The 21,055-nt window shown below is 41.6% G+C and overlaps 1 protein-coding gene across 1 annotated transcript in view; it reads left to right on the forward strand.

Annotated features, from left to right (window-relative positions):
• Window positions 1-21,055, forward strand: part of LOC104859852 (protein HIRA) — a 100,605-nt gene that overhangs the window by 16,162 nt on the left and 63,388 nt on the right. The window contains exons 5-8 of the mRNA XM_010620729.3: window positions 9,265-9,327; window positions 11,814-11,924; window positions 13,089-13,179; window positions 14,705-14,799. Of these exons, the coding sequence (XP_010619031.2) occupies window positions 9,265-9,327; window positions 11,814-11,924; window positions 13,089-13,179; window positions 14,705-14,799 (360 nt within the window). The remainder of the gene's footprint in view (window positions 1-9,264; window positions 9,328-11,813; window positions 11,925-13,088; window positions 13,180-14,704; window positions 14,800-21,055) is intronic.

Consider the following 21,055-nt stretch of genomic DNA (forward strand, 5'->3'; position numbering starts at 1 on the left):
TTCCCTACACTTAGCCCTTTTCTTCCTATTTCACATTGTCAGTTATCTCATTAGGATCTTATGTTCTTTTATAGTTTTTCACACCAGAGAAATTATTTCGTATTTGCACATGTGTGACTTATTTATTTCACTTAGGAGTATATCCTCAATATGTATCCATTTTCCTATGAATGAATCTAATTTCTCATTCTTTATGGCTGAGTAGTATTCCATTTTATAGAAAAACCACATCTTCTTTATCTGGTTTCCAACTGATGGGCAAATGGGCTGTTTCCAAGTTTTAGCTATTACAAACTGTGCCGCTATAAATATAGGTGTATATGAATCACTGTGATATGATTCTTTTAATTATTTTGGAATATCTTTCCATTTTCTGATATCCTATTCAATCTCCTTTTTCAGAGTACTGTAGTTTTCAATGTAGAGGCCTTTTACTTCCTTCATTAGTTTGATTCCTAGGTATTTTGTTTTTTGGGATGCTATGGTGAAAGGTTTTGTTTCCCTAATTTCTTTCTCATAAAGTTTCTTATTTGTGTACAGGAAAGCTGTTTATTTTTGAGTGTTGACTTTGCATCCAGCTAGGCTACTAAATTTAATTATTAAATCTAGAAGTTTTTTGGTGGAGTTTCTGGGGTCTTCAATACAGAGTATCCTGTCATCTGCAAATAGTGATAATTTAAACTTCTTTCCTATCCTCATTCCTTTGCTTTCTTTCTCTTTTCTAATTGCTCTGACTAATGTTTACAAAACTATATTGAATTAGAGTTGTGACAGTGGACATTCTTATCTTGTTCCTGATTTTAGAGTGAAAGCTTTCAGTTTTTGTCCCATTTAATATGATGTTGGCTGTTGGGTTGTCATAGATGGCTTTTATCAGATTGAGATACGGACCATCTATTCCAATTTTCTGTAGGTTTTTTTTTTATCATGAATGAGCGTTGAGCTTCATCAAATGCTTTTTCCACCTATATTGAGATGATCATGTGATTTTTGTCCTTGGTCCTGTTAATATGGTATATTACATTTGTTGATTTATGTATGTTGAACTGCTCCTGCGTTCCTGGGATAAATCCTACTTGGTCATGTTGTATCACTCTTTTTTTTTTTTTTTTTGGTACCAGGGATCAAACTCAGGTTCTTGCACTTGGGGGGCAGGCGGCAGTACCACTGAGTTAAATCCTGACCCTATAACTTCCTTGATTTGATGCACTCTGTTTGCCAGTATCTTGTTGAGATTTTTTGTTTTTGGTACTGGGAATCGAACTTGGGACCTTGCACTTATGATGCAGTCAGCAGAACTACTGAGCTAAATCCCCGGCCCTTATTGAGGATTTTTTCATCTCTGTTCATTAGGGAGATTGGCCTTTAGTTCATTTTATTGGTTGGATCATTCTCTGGTTTTGGTGTCGGAGTAATGCTTACTTCCTAGAATTAATTTGGGAGTATTGCTTCCCTTTCAATTTCATTAAAGGGTTTGAAAACTAGCAGCATTAGATCTCTAAATTTCTTGTAGAATTAGCCATAAATCCATCAGGGCCTGGGCTTTTCTTTGTTGGTAAGTTTTTAATTACATTTTCAGTTTCATTGATTGATATTGGTTTATTTATAATTTTTATACCATCTTGATTCAGCTTTGGTAATTCGTATGTAACTAGAAATGTGTCCATTTCTTCTGTGTTTTCCATCTTACTATAGTACAGGTTCTTTCCAGAACCACTGAGCTAAATCCCCAGTCCTAATACAGGTTCTTAAAGTAGGTACTGATGATCATCTGGATTTTTTTTTTTTAATCTGGATTTCTGCAGGATCTGATGTGATTTCACTCATTTCATTCCTAATTACATGGACATGGATTTGAGTCTTTTCTTTCCGTTTTTTTTTTTTTTTTTTTTTTTTTTTTTTTTGGTACCAGGGATTGAACTCAGTTCCTTGCACTTGCCTTTTTTTTTTTTTTTAATAAGGTTGGCTCAGGTTTTGTCAATTTTATTTGACTTTTTTTTTTTTGAGACAGGGTCTTACTATGTAGTTGAGACTGACCCGGAACTCACTATGTAGCCCAGGCTGGTCTCGAACTCACAATGATCCTCCTGCCCCAGCCTCCCGAGTGCTGGGATTACAGGCGTGCCCCATCAGGCCCGGCTCAGTCCATTTTGTCTTTAATAGCCTGTGCTTTTGGTATCATACCTAAAAAAAATCAGTGCCAAATCCTATGTCAAAAAGGTTTTCCAGTGTGTTTTCTTCTAAGAATTTTCTGGCTTTATGTCTTACATTTATTTTTCATTTGTTTGATTTTTTTGAGACAGGGTCTCACTATATAGTCCAGGCTGGCCTTGAACTCACAGCAGTCCTCCTGCCTCAGCCTCCCAAGTGCTAGGATTACAGGCATGTACCACCCCACCTGGCCAGGTCTCACATTTAGATCTTCAATACATTTTGAATTAATTTTTGTATATGGTGTTAGGTAATGATTCAACTTCATTCTTTTGTGTGTGTGCAGTTTTCCAAACAGTTGTTAAAGAGACCATCCTTTCTCCATTGAATGGGCTTGGCTGGGGGTATAGCTTAGCCATAGAGTGTGCCCTTAACATACATAAAGGACCCATGTGCAATCTCCAGCACCAATAGCAAAAACAAATATAAAAATAAAAATCAATTGACCATATATATAAGGCTCCCTGTTATTTTTCATTGGCCTATGTGTCTGTCTTCATGCTAGCCCTACTCCATGATTACTATAGCTTTGTAAGAAGTTTTGAAATCAGAAAGTGAGAAATTTCCAACTTTGTTATTTTTAAAGAATGTGTCTTCTTTTTAGGGATCCTTAGTATTCCATATGAATTTAGGATGGATTTTTTTTATTTCAGCAAAATATGTTGTGGAATTTCAAAAGAGTTTGCATTAAATCTGTAGATGATTTTGGGTAGTTTTGACATCTTAACGTTATAAGTCTTCTGTAATTGTCTCTAATTGTTTTATTGGTTTTGATTCTATTATAAATGGATTTTTTTTTACTTTAGAGATAATTTATTTACAATTACAAAAGTTTTTAGCAACACTTCTTGGTAGAATTTTTTAAATGCAGAATCTAGAAGAATTTGCATCACATATAAAGAACTGATTAAAATAAAGAACAAGAATCAGACATGGTGGCCTGGGGATTTATTTAGCTCAGTGGTTTCGGCGCCTGCCTCACAAGCACAACATCCCAAGTTCAATCCCTGGTACCAAAAAAAAAAAGAATCGGACATGGTGACACATGCTTGTAATAATCCCAGCAGCCAGTAGACTTAGGTGGGAGAATAGCAAGTTTGAGCCCAGCCTGGGCTACATATCACCTGTCTGGGACGGAAGAGAAGGGAAGAGGAAAGTATAAATGGAATTGTTTTCATAATTTCTTTTTCAGATTTTTTATTGTTATGTATAGAGGTGCAGCTGATTTTTGTTTAATAATTTAATTTGGAGTGGGTGGAGTTGAGATGGGAACACTTCTGGGCTAGTCTTGAACTCAGGATCCTCCTGCCTCAGCCTGCTGGGTACTGAGATTATAGTTGTGTGCCATAACACATGCCTTGTTTATTAATTTTGTATCCTACAACTCTGCTGAATTATTTTATTGACATTAACAAGATTGGTGTATTTTGGGGGTAAATTGCTGTATTTTATTTTGATGCTGTGGATTGGACCCAAGACCTCACATAAGCATATGCTCTGCTCCTGAACTACATCCTCAGCCACATTAGCAGTATTTTTGTGGAATATTTTGGGTTTTCTACATTTAACATCTATATATAGATCATCTCTACACTTTATATTTTAATATTGTTTTGTGACTTTTTATTCTCTAAATGCTTTGATCATTTACCTACTTTAATTTTTTTTTTTTTTTTTTTTTTTTTTTTTTTTTTTTTTAGTTTTTTGATTCAGGTCTTGCTAGCCTCAGACTTCTTGAACTTGCAGCAGTCTTCCTGCCTCAGCCTCCCAAGTTCGGATTTACAGGCATACACCACCATACCTGGCCTTTAAATTCTAAATTTGCCAATGTTTGTTAAACTAGGTTCTCTTGGCCGTTCGCAGGAGAAACGTGCAGTGAGTAAAGGCCTTCCTTGAGCTCTCCTTCAGCTGGACATTCACACATACATGTTCTAGTCTGATCTACCCACTGAGGTATCAGTATAAAAGCACAGAGAGCCAGGTGTGGTGGCAAATATCTGTAATATACCAGCTACTTGGAAACTTGAGTCAAAAGAATTGCTTGAACCCAGGAGTTCAAGGCCTCCCTGGGCAAAAAAGTGATCTTACATACCTATAATCCCAGCACTTGGAAGGCTGAGGCAGGAGGATCACTGGGGCTCAAGACCAGCCTGCACTACAAAGTGAGACCCTGTACAGGCACGGGGCGGGGGGGCGGACCTCAGAATTTTTTACAACCCAACCCACCTGGTAGTATCCTCTGGCTAACTCTCTGCTCAGTTTGTGTTTGCATATTTGGAATTCTTTCCCTCCAAGAATGTTAGTCCTAATAGAAAGGAGCAAACAATTTTACTTGATCTTCTGTGGTTATATGTAGTCCTAGCCAGCCTTGAACTTGCCATTCTCCTGCCTCATGAGTGTAGGAATTACAAACATGAGCCATCACTTGTGACTTGATTTATTTTTATCTCCTTCTCTGTACAAAGAAAGGCTTAGATGTAGTTGAGGATTCATCCTTATCATTATCAGGCTGTGTGTGCTACCGGGAGAGTTCTCTAGCCAAACTGGAAGATCTTCCTCAGCTCCACTCGGAGCTCTTTAGAAAAGGTCCCTTCCTACCCACAGGATGTGAATGTCTGCCTTCTGGGACTGAAAAGCCTAGTGGTACATGACGTAGGGAGCAGGTCCAGTGCCATATTTCATCTGATCACTAAGAAGGAAACACTGTCCCAGTTAAACCATCATGCCTTTCTCCAAGGACATCCCAGCCTGAGAAATGTTGAAACATGAAAAAGATGCATCTTAGAATCAGTATGACAGTGTTGTAATCTTTTTAACAAGGTACAAGTAAGAGTGAATGTGTCCTCGCCACTTTTGCAGATTAAGAAACTGGATTTGTGGAGATGAAATAATTTATTCATGGCTATGTTGCTGGTAGTAGGCAAGACTGAGGATGCAGCCCAGAGAGGTTTAATGCTAAAACCTTCACGTGTTCCCAACTCTCATTTTCATCTTCCCCTAATACAGTGACAGCAAACCTTTTAGAAAGTTCCTATACTGCAACCCAAAACCCACTTATTTATCACAGTGCTAAGACTGGAATTAAACCTGAATACTGAGATTTTAGTTTAGAAAAAAACAACTCGTACTTAACATCTTTGGTCTTAAAAGAAAAAAAGACCAAATAACACAAATGCCATAGGTTGGCTACCACTGCCCCAGATCCTTGAGCTCTCCTAGTCATCCAGCTCCTGTGGAGCTGGCTGGGCTTGGTAGCACGTGCCTGTGTTCCCAGCATTTAGGAGGCTGAGGCAGGAGAATTACTGCAAGTTCAAGACCAGCCTGTGTTACAGAGTAAGACCCTGTCTCAAAAAAAAAAAAAAAAAGCTATCGTGGAGCTGGAATTGGCCTTGGCATTCCCATGCTTCAGAAATACCTTTAGATAAAGATCTGCGCTCCTTAGTGGTGCCTTGCTGGACCCTGCACGTCTCTCGAGCTCCTCTCTGTAGCAGTACGTCAGGGCATTCTTCCATTCCATGCAGTGTGCTCTCTGCGTGTCCCACTTCCAGTCGTCTCTCTGACTTCCCCTCAGCCTTTGAGGTTCAGTTCAAGTTTTTGTTGTTTTTTTGTTTGGTTGGTTTTTGGGGTGTGTGTGTGTGTGTGTGTGTGTGTGTGTGTGTGTTTTGTTTTTCTTTCGGTACCTGGGATAGAACTCAGGACCTTGTGCTTGCGAGGCAGGCTCAGTGCCACTGAATTAAATCCTGACCCTTTTGTTTGTTTTTTTATGTTTACTATCATTGGCTGTCTTACCACTGGTGTTCCTGTAATTATCTGCAAATCTGGCAGCTTCCTAAGGGCAGAGGCTATGTCATATTTATCTTTACGTTCTCATTGCCTAACCCAGAATCAGACACATTTGTATATCTACAAATAGGAATTAGGTGAGAAAGTATTGTTGATGCAGATGACTCAGCCTGTGAATGCTCTTGAATATTCAGGAAGACCTGTGGCATGGAAGTGTTTCTGATATGCTTCCTGAGAATGATGGTACTGTATGCTGTTGTACAGACTTACAGGGCTGTAAAGCTCTCTGAGGGACATGTCATGACACGTTTCATCCCATGGAACTTTAGTGTTAAAATCACAAATGCCCACCTCGAGTTGGCTAAAGCAGAAAAGTGAACAAATTGACATGTTTTCTTATCTCCTGTTGTATGAGAGACTACCCCAAAACTTACAAACTTAGGGCTGGGGATTTAGCTCAGTGGTCCCGCCGCCTGCCTCACAAGCGCAAGGACCCAAGTTCAATCCCTAGTACCAAAAAAAAACTTACGAATTTAAAGCAACCACTTTTATTATTTGCTCGTGATTCTGCAGTTTGACAGTTTCCACGCACTAGGTTCAGCTCAGCTCAGCTCAGCTCTGTGGAATCTTCTGGGATGGCCTGAGCAGCTTAGGGCTAGAGTGCCTCACCTTGCCTATGTCTACAGCCATGATACTTCCTGGGCTCATTGATCATCTCCACGCGGCCAGCTTGGGCTTCCAAGCATGGTGGTCTGACAGTAGTTAGACCCCTCACATGGAAATTAGATTTCTGGATTTTTCCAGAGTGCAAAAATGGAACTGCTAGACCTTCTTTAGGCTTTAACTTAGAGCTAGAGCAGCGCTGCATCTGTTGCATCCTCTTGGATAAAGCATGTCATCGCACCAATCCCAGCTCAAGGCACATACAGTCAGGAATCCAAGGGAGATGTGGTTCCCTGGGGCCTGCTGAAGTAGCAAAGCAGTGGTCTCTCATAGCATGTGGACTCTAAGTGTCCAGTTCAGCGGCCCAGTAGCTCTCATCAGATCATCAGGACTAGGTATGATTGCCTGCACACTCACGTGCTCTCCTCCCACCTGTGCTTTCCATCTGAAGGCTTTGCGTGAGTTCCCTCTAGGCATGTCATCCCTACCTTCACAGCAGCACTGTCATTTAGCTGGGCCATAAAACTTAGTACTTCAAGCCTCCGGACTCTACCAGGCAGCTGTGTAGCTTTGGGCAACTTTTCAAACTTGTGTGCCCTGGTTTTCTCCTGCTTGTGTAAAATGAAAATATCAGAAGTTTTTGAGAATGCCTGGGTTATGCCTCCTGCAGAGTTTGAAGGGCTGATCAAAGGCTCAAGAATATGTCCTGGGCCAGGGAGAATTAGTTCTGGCCTTCAAAAGGCAGTGCTTTATGGGATATACCATAGCGTGGCTCTGGATCTCCTGGAATGCACCTCTAGGGCCCGGCCAATGGCACCTTCCCCAGCAGACACCCATACAGGTAGCTGTACTGATGGGACCAAGTCTCACCTTCTGCTATCTTTACAATACTTTTTTAAATTTCACACAACTCATAGTAGTAATAATTTGTCACTGCCTGCTAGTGCTGGCAGGATTCACAACTTACATCTCAGTGCTGGGTGCCACAATTGGCCTTATAGCTGATCACATCTATTGGAGCAATATCATTTGCATGGCTTGAAACTGGACTCACAAACCCGACACGGGGGCACATGCTTATATTCCCAGCACTGGGAGCCTGTGGCAGGAGGTTCACCGCAAATTTGAGGCCAGTACATAGTAAGTTCAAGGCCAGTCTGAACTACACAGTGATATCCTGTCCTCCCCACCTTCGCGCACACGCGTGAGAGAGAGAGTAATTGGACCCACAGCTTGAAATCCCCTCCCTCTTTCCTGTCTTCCTTTGCAATGTGAAGGATTGAACCCATTCTACCTGCACTTGTCATACAATTTTACAGATGTTGACCTTTATCCCAAGTGTCCATGCTGCCTTGTCTTAGATGACAGAAGCAGAACGTTTTCAATTAAGTGATGTTTAGCAACAGCTCCTTGTCTGTATCAGCAATTTCTGATGCATAATTCTTTCTCATGTGTTAATTTGTCCCTGAACAAATATTGAGCTGCTACTCATCAGGTACTGCGCTAGAGGCTGAGAGTGCAGGCATGAGCTTAACAGTAATCGACATGCCACTTGTAGCTTTCATGCCCTTGGGCTGGAAGCAGATCAGGGAGATGAACAAAAGACCAATAGGAATGAGACCTTCCATGGTCTACTTGGTTTTAAGCTCTTATGGCACTTTCACCAGTCCAGTCCATGGTCTGCTTGTGTAGTCCTGGGCCCATAATAGGCCCTGTGTAGCCTTCAAGAACAAGGCACAGCCCTTTCCCTGCAGAAACAGAACATCTATTTTAATATCAAGCGGTCACTGGTGTGTGGTGACATTTCCATCAGAGGAGATGCCAAAAAGGCAGACTTTCTACGGACTTGGATGCAGCACAAATATCCAGGAGGCCTTTTAGGAAGCAGAAGATTGACAAGGGAGATGAGAGCTCTGAACTGTGACAGTCCCTGTCCTCAGGCTTCAGACAGCCTGTCAGAAAAGGAGAGTCCCTCTGGCCTCAGCTGCCAGTCAAGTGCAGACCCATGTGACAGGGAGATGTCTGCAGGTGTAGCTGTGTGCTCCTCTTACTAAGCATCTGTGACTCAGAGCTTCTTTGTAAGCCAGCCAGCCTTTACACACACATGTGCATGAAAAAATGGCAGGTGAATGCTCAGAAGTCATGTGGGCTCACTGTCCTCAGTGACAGAATCCTTTGCCTACTGTTAGACTTCTAGTTATCTAATGTTCCTTGAAGAGTCTTCCCGCAGTTCAGACTTTGTTTTATTTTTTGTTTTGGGGGAGTTTTTTTTGAGACAGGGTCTCACTATGTACTTGAGACTAACCTGGAACTCACTGTGTAGCCCAGGCTGGTCTCAAACTCACAGCAATCCTCCTGCCTCAGCCTCCCAAGTGCTGGGAATACAGGTGTGTGCCACCACGCCCGGCAGCAGTTCAGACTTTAATTGAAACTATTAGATTGCTCCACTCTTATTCATGGACAGTTTATCCTTAGTCTGTTATTTTGTTCTAGGTGCAGCAATTAGAGATGTTACTGGACTAGTCAGAGCTTTAAACTTTTGATTCTGTTGCTTTTCTTCAGTGATTAAAAACCAAGTTAGATGTATGTGTTGTTCTTCATTTCCAGGCAAGCCAATTTTTTCAGTTGATATTCATCCCGATGGGACCAAGTTCGCAACTGGAGGACAAGGTATGTTTGTGAAATATGCAAGGTAGAACATCAGAGTCCTGCCACCTTGCTTTGCTCCTCTTGGTTGTCCATGGTTAGTAAGAGAAAATTTACTGCTTTTCAGTGTAACTCTGGCTAATCTGTTATCTGAAGGGATTAAAATCAAAAAGGTTTTAGGGTTGGGGGTTTAGCTTAGTGACACAGCGCCTGCCTGACAAGCACGGAGTCCTGAGTTTAATCCCTGGTACCAAAAATTAAAAAGTTTTTGGTCATAGTATCAGCTTTATAAATATTTTGATACAGACTTATTCTAATTACTGTTTACTGAGTTAAAATTAGAATAAATTTCCATCCCCATAGCGAGGGTTATTGAGTGTGGAGAGTGACACGTGGTTCTCTGGATGAAGTCTAGCACCAGAGGCAAGAACTCTGTCAGGGTTTTTCTCGTCTGAAAAGCAGGAAGGCTGTTAATTACTACATCATGTAAATATTAGATCCATTATCTCACTAAAAAGTTAAAAAGAATACTGTTGGTGACAAAATGAAAATAGGATCCATAGTATTTGTCAGTGTTTCATTCAGCATCCATTGCAGTATTGTAACGTGACCATGTTGGGAGAGACAAAGCCATTTTTAACGCCAGAACACCAAGACTGTATGTGTAGTGACAGGCAATAGCATTCCGGTGGACCCAATGCCCTACCAGTGGGGCCTCCCTCTGACCTGCATTCCTGGGCAGCAACTCATTGTACTTTTGTGAGTATATCCTCAGGCCGGGTTCTGCGTAAACCAGGTTTGTTGCTGCCAGCTTGCAGCAAATGCCTCTGCCCAGAGGCTAGGAACAGACAGGAATTAAAGAAAGATATGCTGTGGGCTGGAAGGCCTTTCTCTCTTCCTTGTATGCTGTGAAAGGAGCCTACAACCTCACCTGTGCTATACTAAGAGCCAGTAGCCTCACTAAGAGTGCTAAATTTAGCTGAGGGGAGCAGCGTGTTTCTTCTTTATCCCAGGCGAAGTAGATCTTCTACATTACTTGGGATGGAACAAGGACAGATAGCTAAAATGCATTTTTCCATACTGGGTAAGAGGATTTTGAGCATTTCATCATCACTTTGGCATGTTCATTTCTACACATTTGTTTTCATTACTTTCACTAGGTATTAGTGTCGGATAGCTTACAAAGAGAAATCATTAGTAAAATGCAGATACATTTTTTAACAAAGTCTTGCATCAGCTCATACTCATAGGAATCTTAAATTCCCTCTTTTGGTTGATGTCCTATCCATAGGTGACTGCATAGGGCAGATTAAGTAATGAACCACCCCCCTCCCCTTTTTTGTACTGCGCATCAAACTTGGGACCTTTTGCTTGCAAAGCAAGTGGCAGAACCACTGAGCTAAATCCCCAGCCCATGAGCCCTTTTTTTGTTTGTTTTTGTTTTTGTTTTTTGGTATCAGGGATCGAACTCAGGTCCTTGTGCTTGTGGGGCAGATGGCGGTGCCACTGAGCTAATCCCCGGCCCAAGCCCTTTTTTCTTTGTTGAGGCAGGCAGCACCCTAAAGGGAAGGGGAACCCTGGTAAGGACTATGTCTTTTTTTCTTGCTTTCTGGGGTGTATATTCAGAGGTCTGAAAGAATCCTGGTATACAAGTTTAGTTTATCAAGAGGCTGGGTTTAAGGCACAGATAAATTCTGTTTTAGTTACTTTTTGTTTTGGTACCAGGAATAGAACTCAGGACCTTATGCTTGCCAGGCAGGCACAGCACGGCTAAGCTAAATCCCCAGCTTAGTTACTTTACTTGTCGGTGAGACAAAATACACAACACCTCAGGTTAAACAAGGGAAGGTTTATCTCCGTTCACAGTTTTGAGTTTTCAGTCCATAATCAGCAGACTTGGGTCGAGCAGCATGGAAGAGAGGTCATGGAGGATAAATAAAGAAGACAGCAAAAGCAGCAAGTGACAAGTGTCAAGCAGTGATCCTTTGTCCCTTACATTCCACCCAGGATACCCTCCCTTAGGGTGGTTAGTACTTATACCCAGGGTAGGGCGGCCTTAATCCTGGCATCGCATCGTGAATCAATCCCGGCATCACATTCTTGATCCTTGTATCACACACCCTAGATCCAGCCCCCTCTGAAAAGCCCCACATATGTCCACATGAGGCTTTGAAGGGACATCCAGGTATAAGGCATAACAAGGACCTTCTAAGGGCCTCTGGTAGATTAGAGGCCAGACAAGAGCTCAGTTCTCTCCTAATTTCTAGTCCAGAGTCCTTTTCATAAAGTCAAGTGGACATTAGCTACTACTAAATCCATTCTTTTAGTTCCCCATGTTTACCTGTTTTCCTTCACCTTTTCTGTAATCTGCATTAGTAATTCAAGTTCAATCTCCTTAGATCTAGCCTGTGATGATTTATGGACATGAGGACTTCCCATAGTTACTGTTACACATCAGAGTCAAATTTTTACTCATTGCACATTGAGCTATTTCTGCTTCTTTGTTCCAGGGCAGGATTCTGGGAAGGTTGTGATCTGGAATATGTCTCCAGTCCTCCAGGAGGATGATGAGAAGGATGAAAATATTCCCAAGATGCTTTGCCAGATGGACAATCACTTAGGTATTACAGAGTGGCCCTTTGCAGGCTTTACGTGTTGGCAGAGTGCCCAAGGTTAGCACATGTGTTTGTAATTAGAAAGATAAGTCCCCGTGCGGCGGTAACTCCCCTCGGCCTGCTGTCTGAAGGCACAGATGTTGGCTGCACACCTGGGTGAGTTACTCGGCAGAAGACTCGGCCCACCCACAGAACCATCTTTGGACAGTCTGCAGGTACCTCTGGTGATTTCCTGCTCATGAGTCGTTACTGCCTGATTCCATGGGGCTTTGGGGCCAGCAACCTGGACACAGTAGGGTTTTGGGGAAGGGTGTGTAAAAGACAATGAAATGTCTCAGCTTGGCACTGTGTCATTCCAAGGCTCTCTCCCAGGACTCTTTGGGCTGTTGGATGCTGTCACAGTTTCTTTTCTTGCATAGTGCCTACTGCCCCACCCTTGAGGTGTTCCATTAACAGTTATTGGCCTTTAGATGTTAGTCCCTTTCTCTGCTCTGTGTGTTCTTGTTTTCCCAACATACCTGAAACAACTGGGGCGTACCTGGCCATGACTTTGTTGGTGTCCATCATATTGAATGTCTCCCAAAGGCTGAGTTACATGTGCCCTTAGAGGCTCTGACTTAGCAGATGCCTTGGGGATTTCTGCTGGTCTTAGTTTTCAAGTGCAAAATCAATCAAATTGCAGTGCTGACAATTTGGAAAATACAAATTTAAAAGGACTAGCTCTGACAAGTGGGATTGAGTCAGAGTTTTATATTCTACCAAGCTATTCCCCTGAAAGTTTTAGAAAAGGCATCTTAGCCTTCTTACCACATGCTTTCATCTTAAGAATAATGCCTTCTCAGAAATACATCTCGTCAATAGACAGCCCTTTTGAAATAATGAGATTTACCACTTTTCCTGAAAATAAGCCTCCTGTTGTCTGTTTCATCCAACACTAACAATTCTCAGAAAATTATGCATATTTTTACCCTCCAGGCTGTTCTGATAATTTGTTATAGCACAAATAGGTTAGTGCTTTGACTGAATTGTTTCTCTGGGGCTGTCACATTAGATGCCTTAAGTTGATTAGGTAGATTAGATTTTATAAATCCTTTACATCTTGCCAGACTGTTCATAAGCAAATGGGCATAACTATTGGATTTCATCACCCTATTTTTTTTTTCTTCCCAGCATGTGTGAACTGTGTGCGGTGGTCAAACAGTGGGATGTATTTAGCTTCTGGGGGAGATGACAAACTGATTATGGTGTGGAAGCGGGCTACGTAAGCATCATTTTCCTTTCTTAACATTTAACTTTTAGAAGCTTCTTTGCTGGTCTTTATCACAGTCACATTTCCTACCCTGGTGCTGAAGTCCCTAGAGCTCTGGTTTCATGAGTAACAGGAAGTGCACCTGAGTCAGGAGGAGATGAGACCTGACCAGGAAATTGGGAGGCCACTAACCTGCCTGCTAACCTAGCCCTTTGTAGTGATACTGGGCTTCTTTCCCCTCAAAAAAAGGTTTAATCTCTTCTGGTGTTGACCTGGTAGTTTCATTTGTTTTGTTCTTCAAATGAAACTGTACATAGCATTCCCAAGTACAAACTGGCTAAAAGTCGAGGTGCTTTCATGGGTTTAGGGATGGGATCCAGAATCCATGTTCTTTGCCACTTACCCCATTCTGTAGCAGCCTCAGCCTGTGGCAGCCCCTGCTGTGCAACCCAAATGAGCTAACCATCACCTAGAACACTATATTTTTCTTTATCCCTAAGCAAAGTGTTTTTCAGGATAGCCCTTTGCCCCACAGTAAACTCTCCAGGTAACTCTGAGCTAGTCAGGCTAGGGCACCAGATCCAGCATCGTTGTTCAGCCAGAATGGCCCTAAGGCCTTGGCTTTAGACACTGTCATCTCCTTAGGCCCAGTCAGTTGTTTCATGAGCTCTTTATGTGGGTTGCTACAAAGTTTTACAAGAGCATAAGTTGTTTAGAGAGGTAAGCATGGTGTATCCATCTTCATATACTAGCTCATCTTGAAGGAGTACCTTCAGCTTTCTTGATTTCTCAGGGGTTAAAGCAGGTCCACTTAGTTCACTATGTGGGTACTTTAAAATGCTATAGATTTTTCAGCCGGGCATGGTGGCACATGCCTATAGTCCTAGTTACTCAGGAAATACAAACAGAAGCCTCTTAAGCTGAAGAGTTCAAGACATGCTGGGAGAAGTAGTGAGAGCCTTGCCTCAAAAAAAACCTTTTGATGGGGCCGGGGATTTAGCTTGGTGGTTCTCCCGCCTACCTTGCAAGCACAGGGTCCCAAGTTCAATCCCCAGTACCGGGGCGGAGGGGGAACCTGTTGATTTTTCAATTTTAAATAGCAAATATAAATGATATATTTAGTAAACAATTTTGAAAATAAAAAATTATAAAAGAAAAAATGTTTCAAAATCCCAATACCTAAACAAAGCCAGGGTCACTACTTTGGTGTATATCCCTCTGCTTTGATATCCATGTTACATGTATTTTCTCCTTTGCATAAGTTGGTATCATACTATAGGTGATGTTCTGTGGCCTTCTTCTTCCACATGCTATGAACATTTTCCTGTGCAGGATTTGTAATGTCGCTGCAGTATCTCATTAAATACGTGGATGGCAAAATATCTAATCAGCTTTTTGTGTACAGCAGTCTAATACTTTGCACCATTGTCTGTTGTTCCATTGTTCTGTGTGCCATGATAAGCTATGCTGCAGGGAGCATCTCTGTATAACACCTGAAGCACACCATGAGTGCCTTTCTGACTCCTCTTTTACGCAGGTATATTGGACCCAGCACTGTGTTTGGATCCAGTGGTAAGCTTGCCAATGTGGAGCAGTGGCGTTGTGTCTCTATCCTCCGAAGTCACTCAGGTGGTGAGTGGGGCTGCCTGTTGGGGTGGACGGGTCCCTGGCAGCTGCTTCAGATCAGCAGTATCACCTCTCTGTCCCTTGTACAACTCTTGGATCCTTGAAGCAGTATTTGTGTTGTCCCTCCCCATCACCATTGCTTAGCTGCTCGTCCTTCCGTCTGTGCAGTCACTGTCTCACTGCCTGCCTTCAGCTGCAGTCACCCCCGCCACTCCTGCTCTTATTGATACGCTTATACCCCCTCACCCCCACACTAGGGATCAAACTCAGGGCTTGGCGCTTGCAAGGCAAGTGCTGCACCTCTGAGCTAAATCCCAGCCCCTTGTTTATATCTTTAATGTAGAACTTCACACATTATGTCTGTCTTGCTGAACAGAATCAGTACCTTCATTAATGAATCAATCACTAAGGCTATAGGCATACTTTATTTATTCCCAAGGAACCAGCCTACAAATGTCCAGTGGAAAACGTTTCTCGACATGACCTTGAATATGTTTGCAAAATGTTTTAAATAGTTTGGAAATAGGCACACTTTACAGATTTAGATTGAAGAGACAGATTAGTCTATGACTGACTCAACTTCATATTCTGTAAGTAACAGATAAACCTGGATTAATACAATTTCGGTTTCTCTCAGGAAACTGGAGGTCCAGCCCAGAAAGAAACTGATGGGTTTTCTAGGCAGGGCGGGCGGGAGAAGAGGAAAGGGCTTTGTGTGAATGTTGAATTAGAGGCATTTTGCCAATTGCTAGATCTTTACAGACAAGCCAGAGCGATAGCACAAAGTTAGATAGGCCAAGTGTGGAGGACCAGATATAGAAGGCTCAAATGCCCTATTTGGAGAATGTTCCTCATTATAAAAGAGACAAGGGGCTATTAAAGCTTTGAAGCATGAGAAAGATTATTCTGACAGCTCTCTGAAAGTAGATGGTTTCAGTGGTTCAAATGAAAACTGTCAGGGCCTGAACTAGAACTATGATCACTGGGATAGAGTGGAGGAAGAGTAGGAGACTGATTGGGAAACTGCTTAGGGCACAGGGAGAGATGATGTAGATTCTTGGCTGGGAACCTTCATGCCAGAGGTGTCCTACTGAGCCCATGTGGACAACAGGCCTATGAGAATGCACCAGGTTTGAGGGAGTGAAAAAGAAAACATCAAGAAATCATTAGGATTGAGCCTAGAGCTCTAGGGGAAGATGGGGCTAGTGAGTAGTTTGGGAGGCACTGGATATAATCGTTAGCAGTATATGATCAGCAAATATTCTGTAGACAGTTTAAAAGTGAACAACCCTTTCTCTTGGTAAACCAAGTTTAGTCTCTGTTTATGAATCCTGAAAGAGTCTTGTGATATTATTTGATAATAATAAAAATCTATAATTTGCCTTTATCTCACAGCAGCTTAAGATAGAGGCTAGTTAGGCCTCTCTGAAACTTAGCACATGTGTCTAAGCAGTAAGTGTTCAAGTGTTAGATGGGGCCTCAAATAAGAACTATTACAGGGGCCGGGGATTTAGCTCACTCGCGGTGCTGCCTGCCTTGCAAGCACAAGGACCCAAATTCGATCCCTGGTACCAAAAAAAGCACTGTTACGGGGGCCCTAACCTGAGTCTGGTGTCAGGCCTTAACACCTCTTGTGCCCCAGCACCCCGTTGGTCTCTACCTTTAGCTGAGGTTCCTACTACTTCTTATTCACTCGTCCTGGAAGCAGGTATGGGCAGAACCACTCAAGAAGAAAACCAGAGTCAAGAACAGACAAATAGGAAAGCACTGAATTTGAAAAGCAAAGTGTAAAAAGTATTTACTTGGCATATTTAATTGGCATGTAGGAGGAAAAAACACAAAATAAGTGAAGGTCTAGAAAAATATTTCACCTAGACGGAATAAAAACATTATTTGTACATGAAGCTAGACAAAACGCGTTCTCAAAATTAACCTAAGCATAGTGGTGGCAAACCTGTGGTACGCGTGCTGCACCTGGGTGCTTGTTATCACTTCACGTTCTAAGGGCACCGTGGCTGTCAGAGCCAAGTGATGACTCATGCAAAAATTGAAAGCTGTCTTTTCAGATGGTCCCTGGTCCTAAATTACTTACTGATATATTAGGTAAAGCTATTTAAGAAAAAATTATGCAAAATATGGAAATACTATTTTTTAAATAATTTTTTCATTGAGTTTATTAGTACATTTAGGTATACAGTACAGTTACATTCATCATTGGGATCTTGTACTTGCACATGACAGGTTGGAAATATTACTTGTCAAAAGAAAATTCAACCCAGGATTTCCAGAATCTCATAAAAAATAAAAATGAAATAAAAGCATATATTAACGTGACTAAAATTAGAAAAATCTAACAATACTGTGAATGATATTCAAAAATAATAACTCACTGTGATTAAATATGATTCATAACAAGAATTTTATATACAGGAAAACTTTATAATTTAGTAGGAAGTTAAATGAGAAAGACTATGAAGTTATCTTAGAGGTGTTCTAAAAGTAATATTAGATAATTCAACACCAGTCACTAATAAAAAATGCATTTTAAAACATTCCTGTGAAAAACTGTTTCCTTAACATGATAAAATCTGAAGAAAAAAAATCTTGTGTCTTTTATAAATCAATGGCAAACATCACAATTCACAATTAAGCTTGGTTTTATATCAAGTGGTAACAATAATTTATTCTGGAATTTCTGTAGTAAAATTAAACAGGCATCTGAAAAAAATAGACATACTGGAAAATAAAAATAAAATGGGGTGGCATTATTTCATATCAAGACAAAGCAAAGGACTGAAGTTCTTTTTTTGGCACCAGGAATCAAACTCAGGTCCCTGCGCTTGCAAAGGAGGTTCTGGAACCGCTGATCTAAATCCCCAGCTTAGGACTGAAGTCCTTAGTACAAAGCAAGCACTGAAAAGCAGAACTATAGAGTTATTAAATTGGCCTCATATGTCTACAAACTTTTAAGTATTTGTCTTTTACTAATAACAGCCAATTGGAATATCCAATGATGTTTATGAGAGAACTCATAAACAATCGAATAATCCTACCCAAAAATGTATAAGATCTCTAAGACTTAAAACACAATTTTCTATTCATTCATGTATTTTTGCAATACTGAGGATTAAACCCCCAGGGCTTTTGCATTAAGTTATATCCCCCTTCCTCCTTTTTTTTTTTGTACCAGGAATGAAACTCAGGACCTTGTGCTTGCGAGGCAGGCAGCAGCACAACTGAGCTATAAATCCCTGGCCACCTCTGTATTTTGAGACAAGATCTCATTAAATCTCTGATTTGCCCAGGCTGAGCTCAAACTTGTGATTCTCCTGCTTCAGCGTCCTACAGTTCTGAGATTACAGGTGTGCACCAACATGTCTGTCTCACAATGTTTTTTGAAAGATATAAAATGAGTACTTCATAAGTAGATTAAGTAAAATACATTGTTATTTCCAAAATTAGCATTCATGTAACAAAAATTTATTGAGCATGTGCTGTGTCTCAGGCCTTGTTCTTCTCTTTCATTTTTAGAAAAGGGGCAGATAAACCTGGGATATAGCTCAGTGGCACAGTGCCTGCCTGGCAAACACAAGGTCCTGAGTTCAATCCTTGGTACAGAGAGAGAGGGAGAGGAAGAGGGAGGAGAGAAGGAGGGAGGGAGGGAGGGAGAGAAGACTAAAGTAGTCATGAAAGAAATTCAGGGTTGAGCAATAGCGAGAGAGTCATAAAAGTAACTGGTTGGTGAGTGCTGAGGAGCAAAATAAGGAGGAAGGTGTTATTGTAAGCCTGTTTCTCAAAGTTAGGCCTCACTGAGAAGGTGGCATCCAAGGGGAGACCAGACAGATGAGGACAACCATCTGGTCATTCAGGTGGAGGTAAAAGCCCAGGCAAAGGCTCTGAAGTGTGGCCATCTGCTTGTTGTGTTCAGGGAACCACCAGAGGTGGCAGAGGGAGTGGTGGGGGACCTCAAGACTATCATGAGGGCTCCTCTCTGAGCAAGATGGGAAGCAGAGAAGTTGAGAAGACCTGGGGTTTAAGGGTAGCACTGGGTAGTAAGGACACTGTTGGCATAAAGTAAATGAGAGATCATGATAGCTCAGATGTGAGTCGTAACACAGAAGATGAGGAATGGTCAGAGGTGAATTTGCTGTGGATCCATCATGGAGTGTGAAATAAGCGGAAGAACCAGGTCAGGTTTGCACGCTACAGTTCCTATAAGCAAGATGGAGAGGTTCATTAGGAGAAATGTTTTAGAGTGGTTGTAGATATGTTAAGTTTGCCAGAATGAGGAGATGCTGGATAGGCATCTGGAAAGAGGAATCTTGAGTACAGGAGAGGGTTTTGGGTAGGAACAGAGTTCAGAAACTGGAGAGACGAAGTCAGCAAGACAAGTGAGTTAAGATAGTAAAGAATATATTTGGAGGAGAAAGGAATAAGCACCATGTTCGCTGAGATAAAGTGAGGGCTAAGGATCGATCTTCAGACTTGATAGAATGGGAGCAGGGAGGGTGACTTGTGGCCTTGGTAGGTGTAATTCATGATGGTGCCATTGGATCATGGGAGCTGCTTGAGAAAGATTGCGGAAGGATAGGGGTGCCGTGGCCCCCGAAATTCATGGGGGTAACGTTCCTAGAGCATCTGGGTTGTGAAAAACCATGAATTTTAGATATGATCATAAAATTGCCTATAAATGCTTATTTTTAAAGTTGTAATTTGGGGGGGCAAGTTTTGAGACAGGGTCTCACTATGTAGTTAAGACTGAACAGGAACTCACTATGTAGCCCAGGCTGGTCTTGAACTCACAGCGATCCTCCCGCTCAGCCTCCCCAGTACTGGGATTACAGGCGTGCACCACCATCCCCGGCTTAAAAGTTTAATTTTTAAATATGCTATGTCTCCTGCAGTTATGTAATTTAATTTAATAAAATGCTGTATACAATACTGAAATAATTTAATTTAAAACCTGTACAGTAGTTCAGCCTTTTCTTGGAGTGTTACACTTCTTCTGGCACTTAGGTTCATTGTCAGAAGCTGTAGAAGGTGCAGGGCATTTTGATGGCATCTCAGGGATCTTAGGTCTTTAAGAAGAACACTCAAGAGAGCTATATGCAGTACAGCAACCTGTTATGTGGGAATGCTGGTGCATCTGCCAGAGATGGGCAACATCAAATCTAGCAAGGAGAACTGAATAATACTTTTAGGTTGGCTACCTGCAAACCTCCCACCAAAAAAAGCAGCTGCAGATGATACAGTATTTGTGGTTTCTGATAAATTACCAGAGTTTCCATGAACAATTGTTAGTAAAGTTCTAAGGAAAAATTCATGAATGACTGAGGCCGAGAACCCTGAAATTCAGCTTTGCAGGGATGTACTGTAGTTTGGAATAGGCAGGATGAAGACGTGGAAGAAGGGAAAGCAGTAGTGGGACCTTGGCTGGAGAAGAGAGAGACATGGCAGCAGATGACGGAAAAGAGTACAGCCTGGGTGGGTCGTAGCCTGCCAGTACTGAAGGAGTGGAGAGTGAGCTGAGGTCGATGTTGGAATGTGGGAGGGTGGGAATTAAAACCGACGGGACTGCAGTGATCTGTCCTGTCTCTGAGCATGACTATGGGCCTGAATATAGTAGAAGCCAAGGTTATTGAAGGAGAACAAGGAGTTTAAGGAACCCAGAACCTGGAGAGTAAGAAATGGTGATAAGAACAATGATCAGATATTTAAATCAAGTATGGGAGGGTCTTAGGGGTGTGTTGATTTGTGTGTGTGTGTGTGTTTAAGATGGGAACCATAAAGCCAGAGTTCAGAGGAAACATGATGTGTGTAGATTTTCTGCAGAACTGGACAGTGACTCCAAAGGGCAGGTGGATGGATACAGAGTATTGCAGATAAAAACATTCAAAATGTGAATGAAAGAAGCATTGTGGGTTTTGGATAAAACTAAAACACTGAAGGAAGCTGCAGTGTATCTAAGAACTTTGTGTATTGGGTAGAGGCATCACTTTCTCAAAAAGAGACCAAATTCTCCCTACATATGACAGTGACTATTAAATAGATTATGAGTATGCAGAAATTAATTTGGATCCTTACAAAATACATCATACACCCAAACTCTGTAAATAATTAAACCAGGAGGAAATAGAATTTAATTTCTGAGACTTGTAATAGATGAAACTTTTTTTTTGTATTGGGATTGAATTCAGGGCCTTTGCATTGGGTAGGCTACATCCCCAGCCTTCTTTTTTTTTTTTTTTTTTTTTTTTTTTTT

This window comes from Fukomys damarensis, unplaced genomic scaffold, assembly GCF_012274545.1.
Source record: "Fukomys damarensis isolate Sample0158 unplaced genomic scaffold, DMR_v1.0_HiC HiC_scaffold_34, whole genome shotgun sequence".
Taxonomy (NCBI): Eukaryota; Metazoa; Chordata; class Mammalia; order Rodentia; family Bathyergidae; genus Fukomys; species Fukomys damarensis.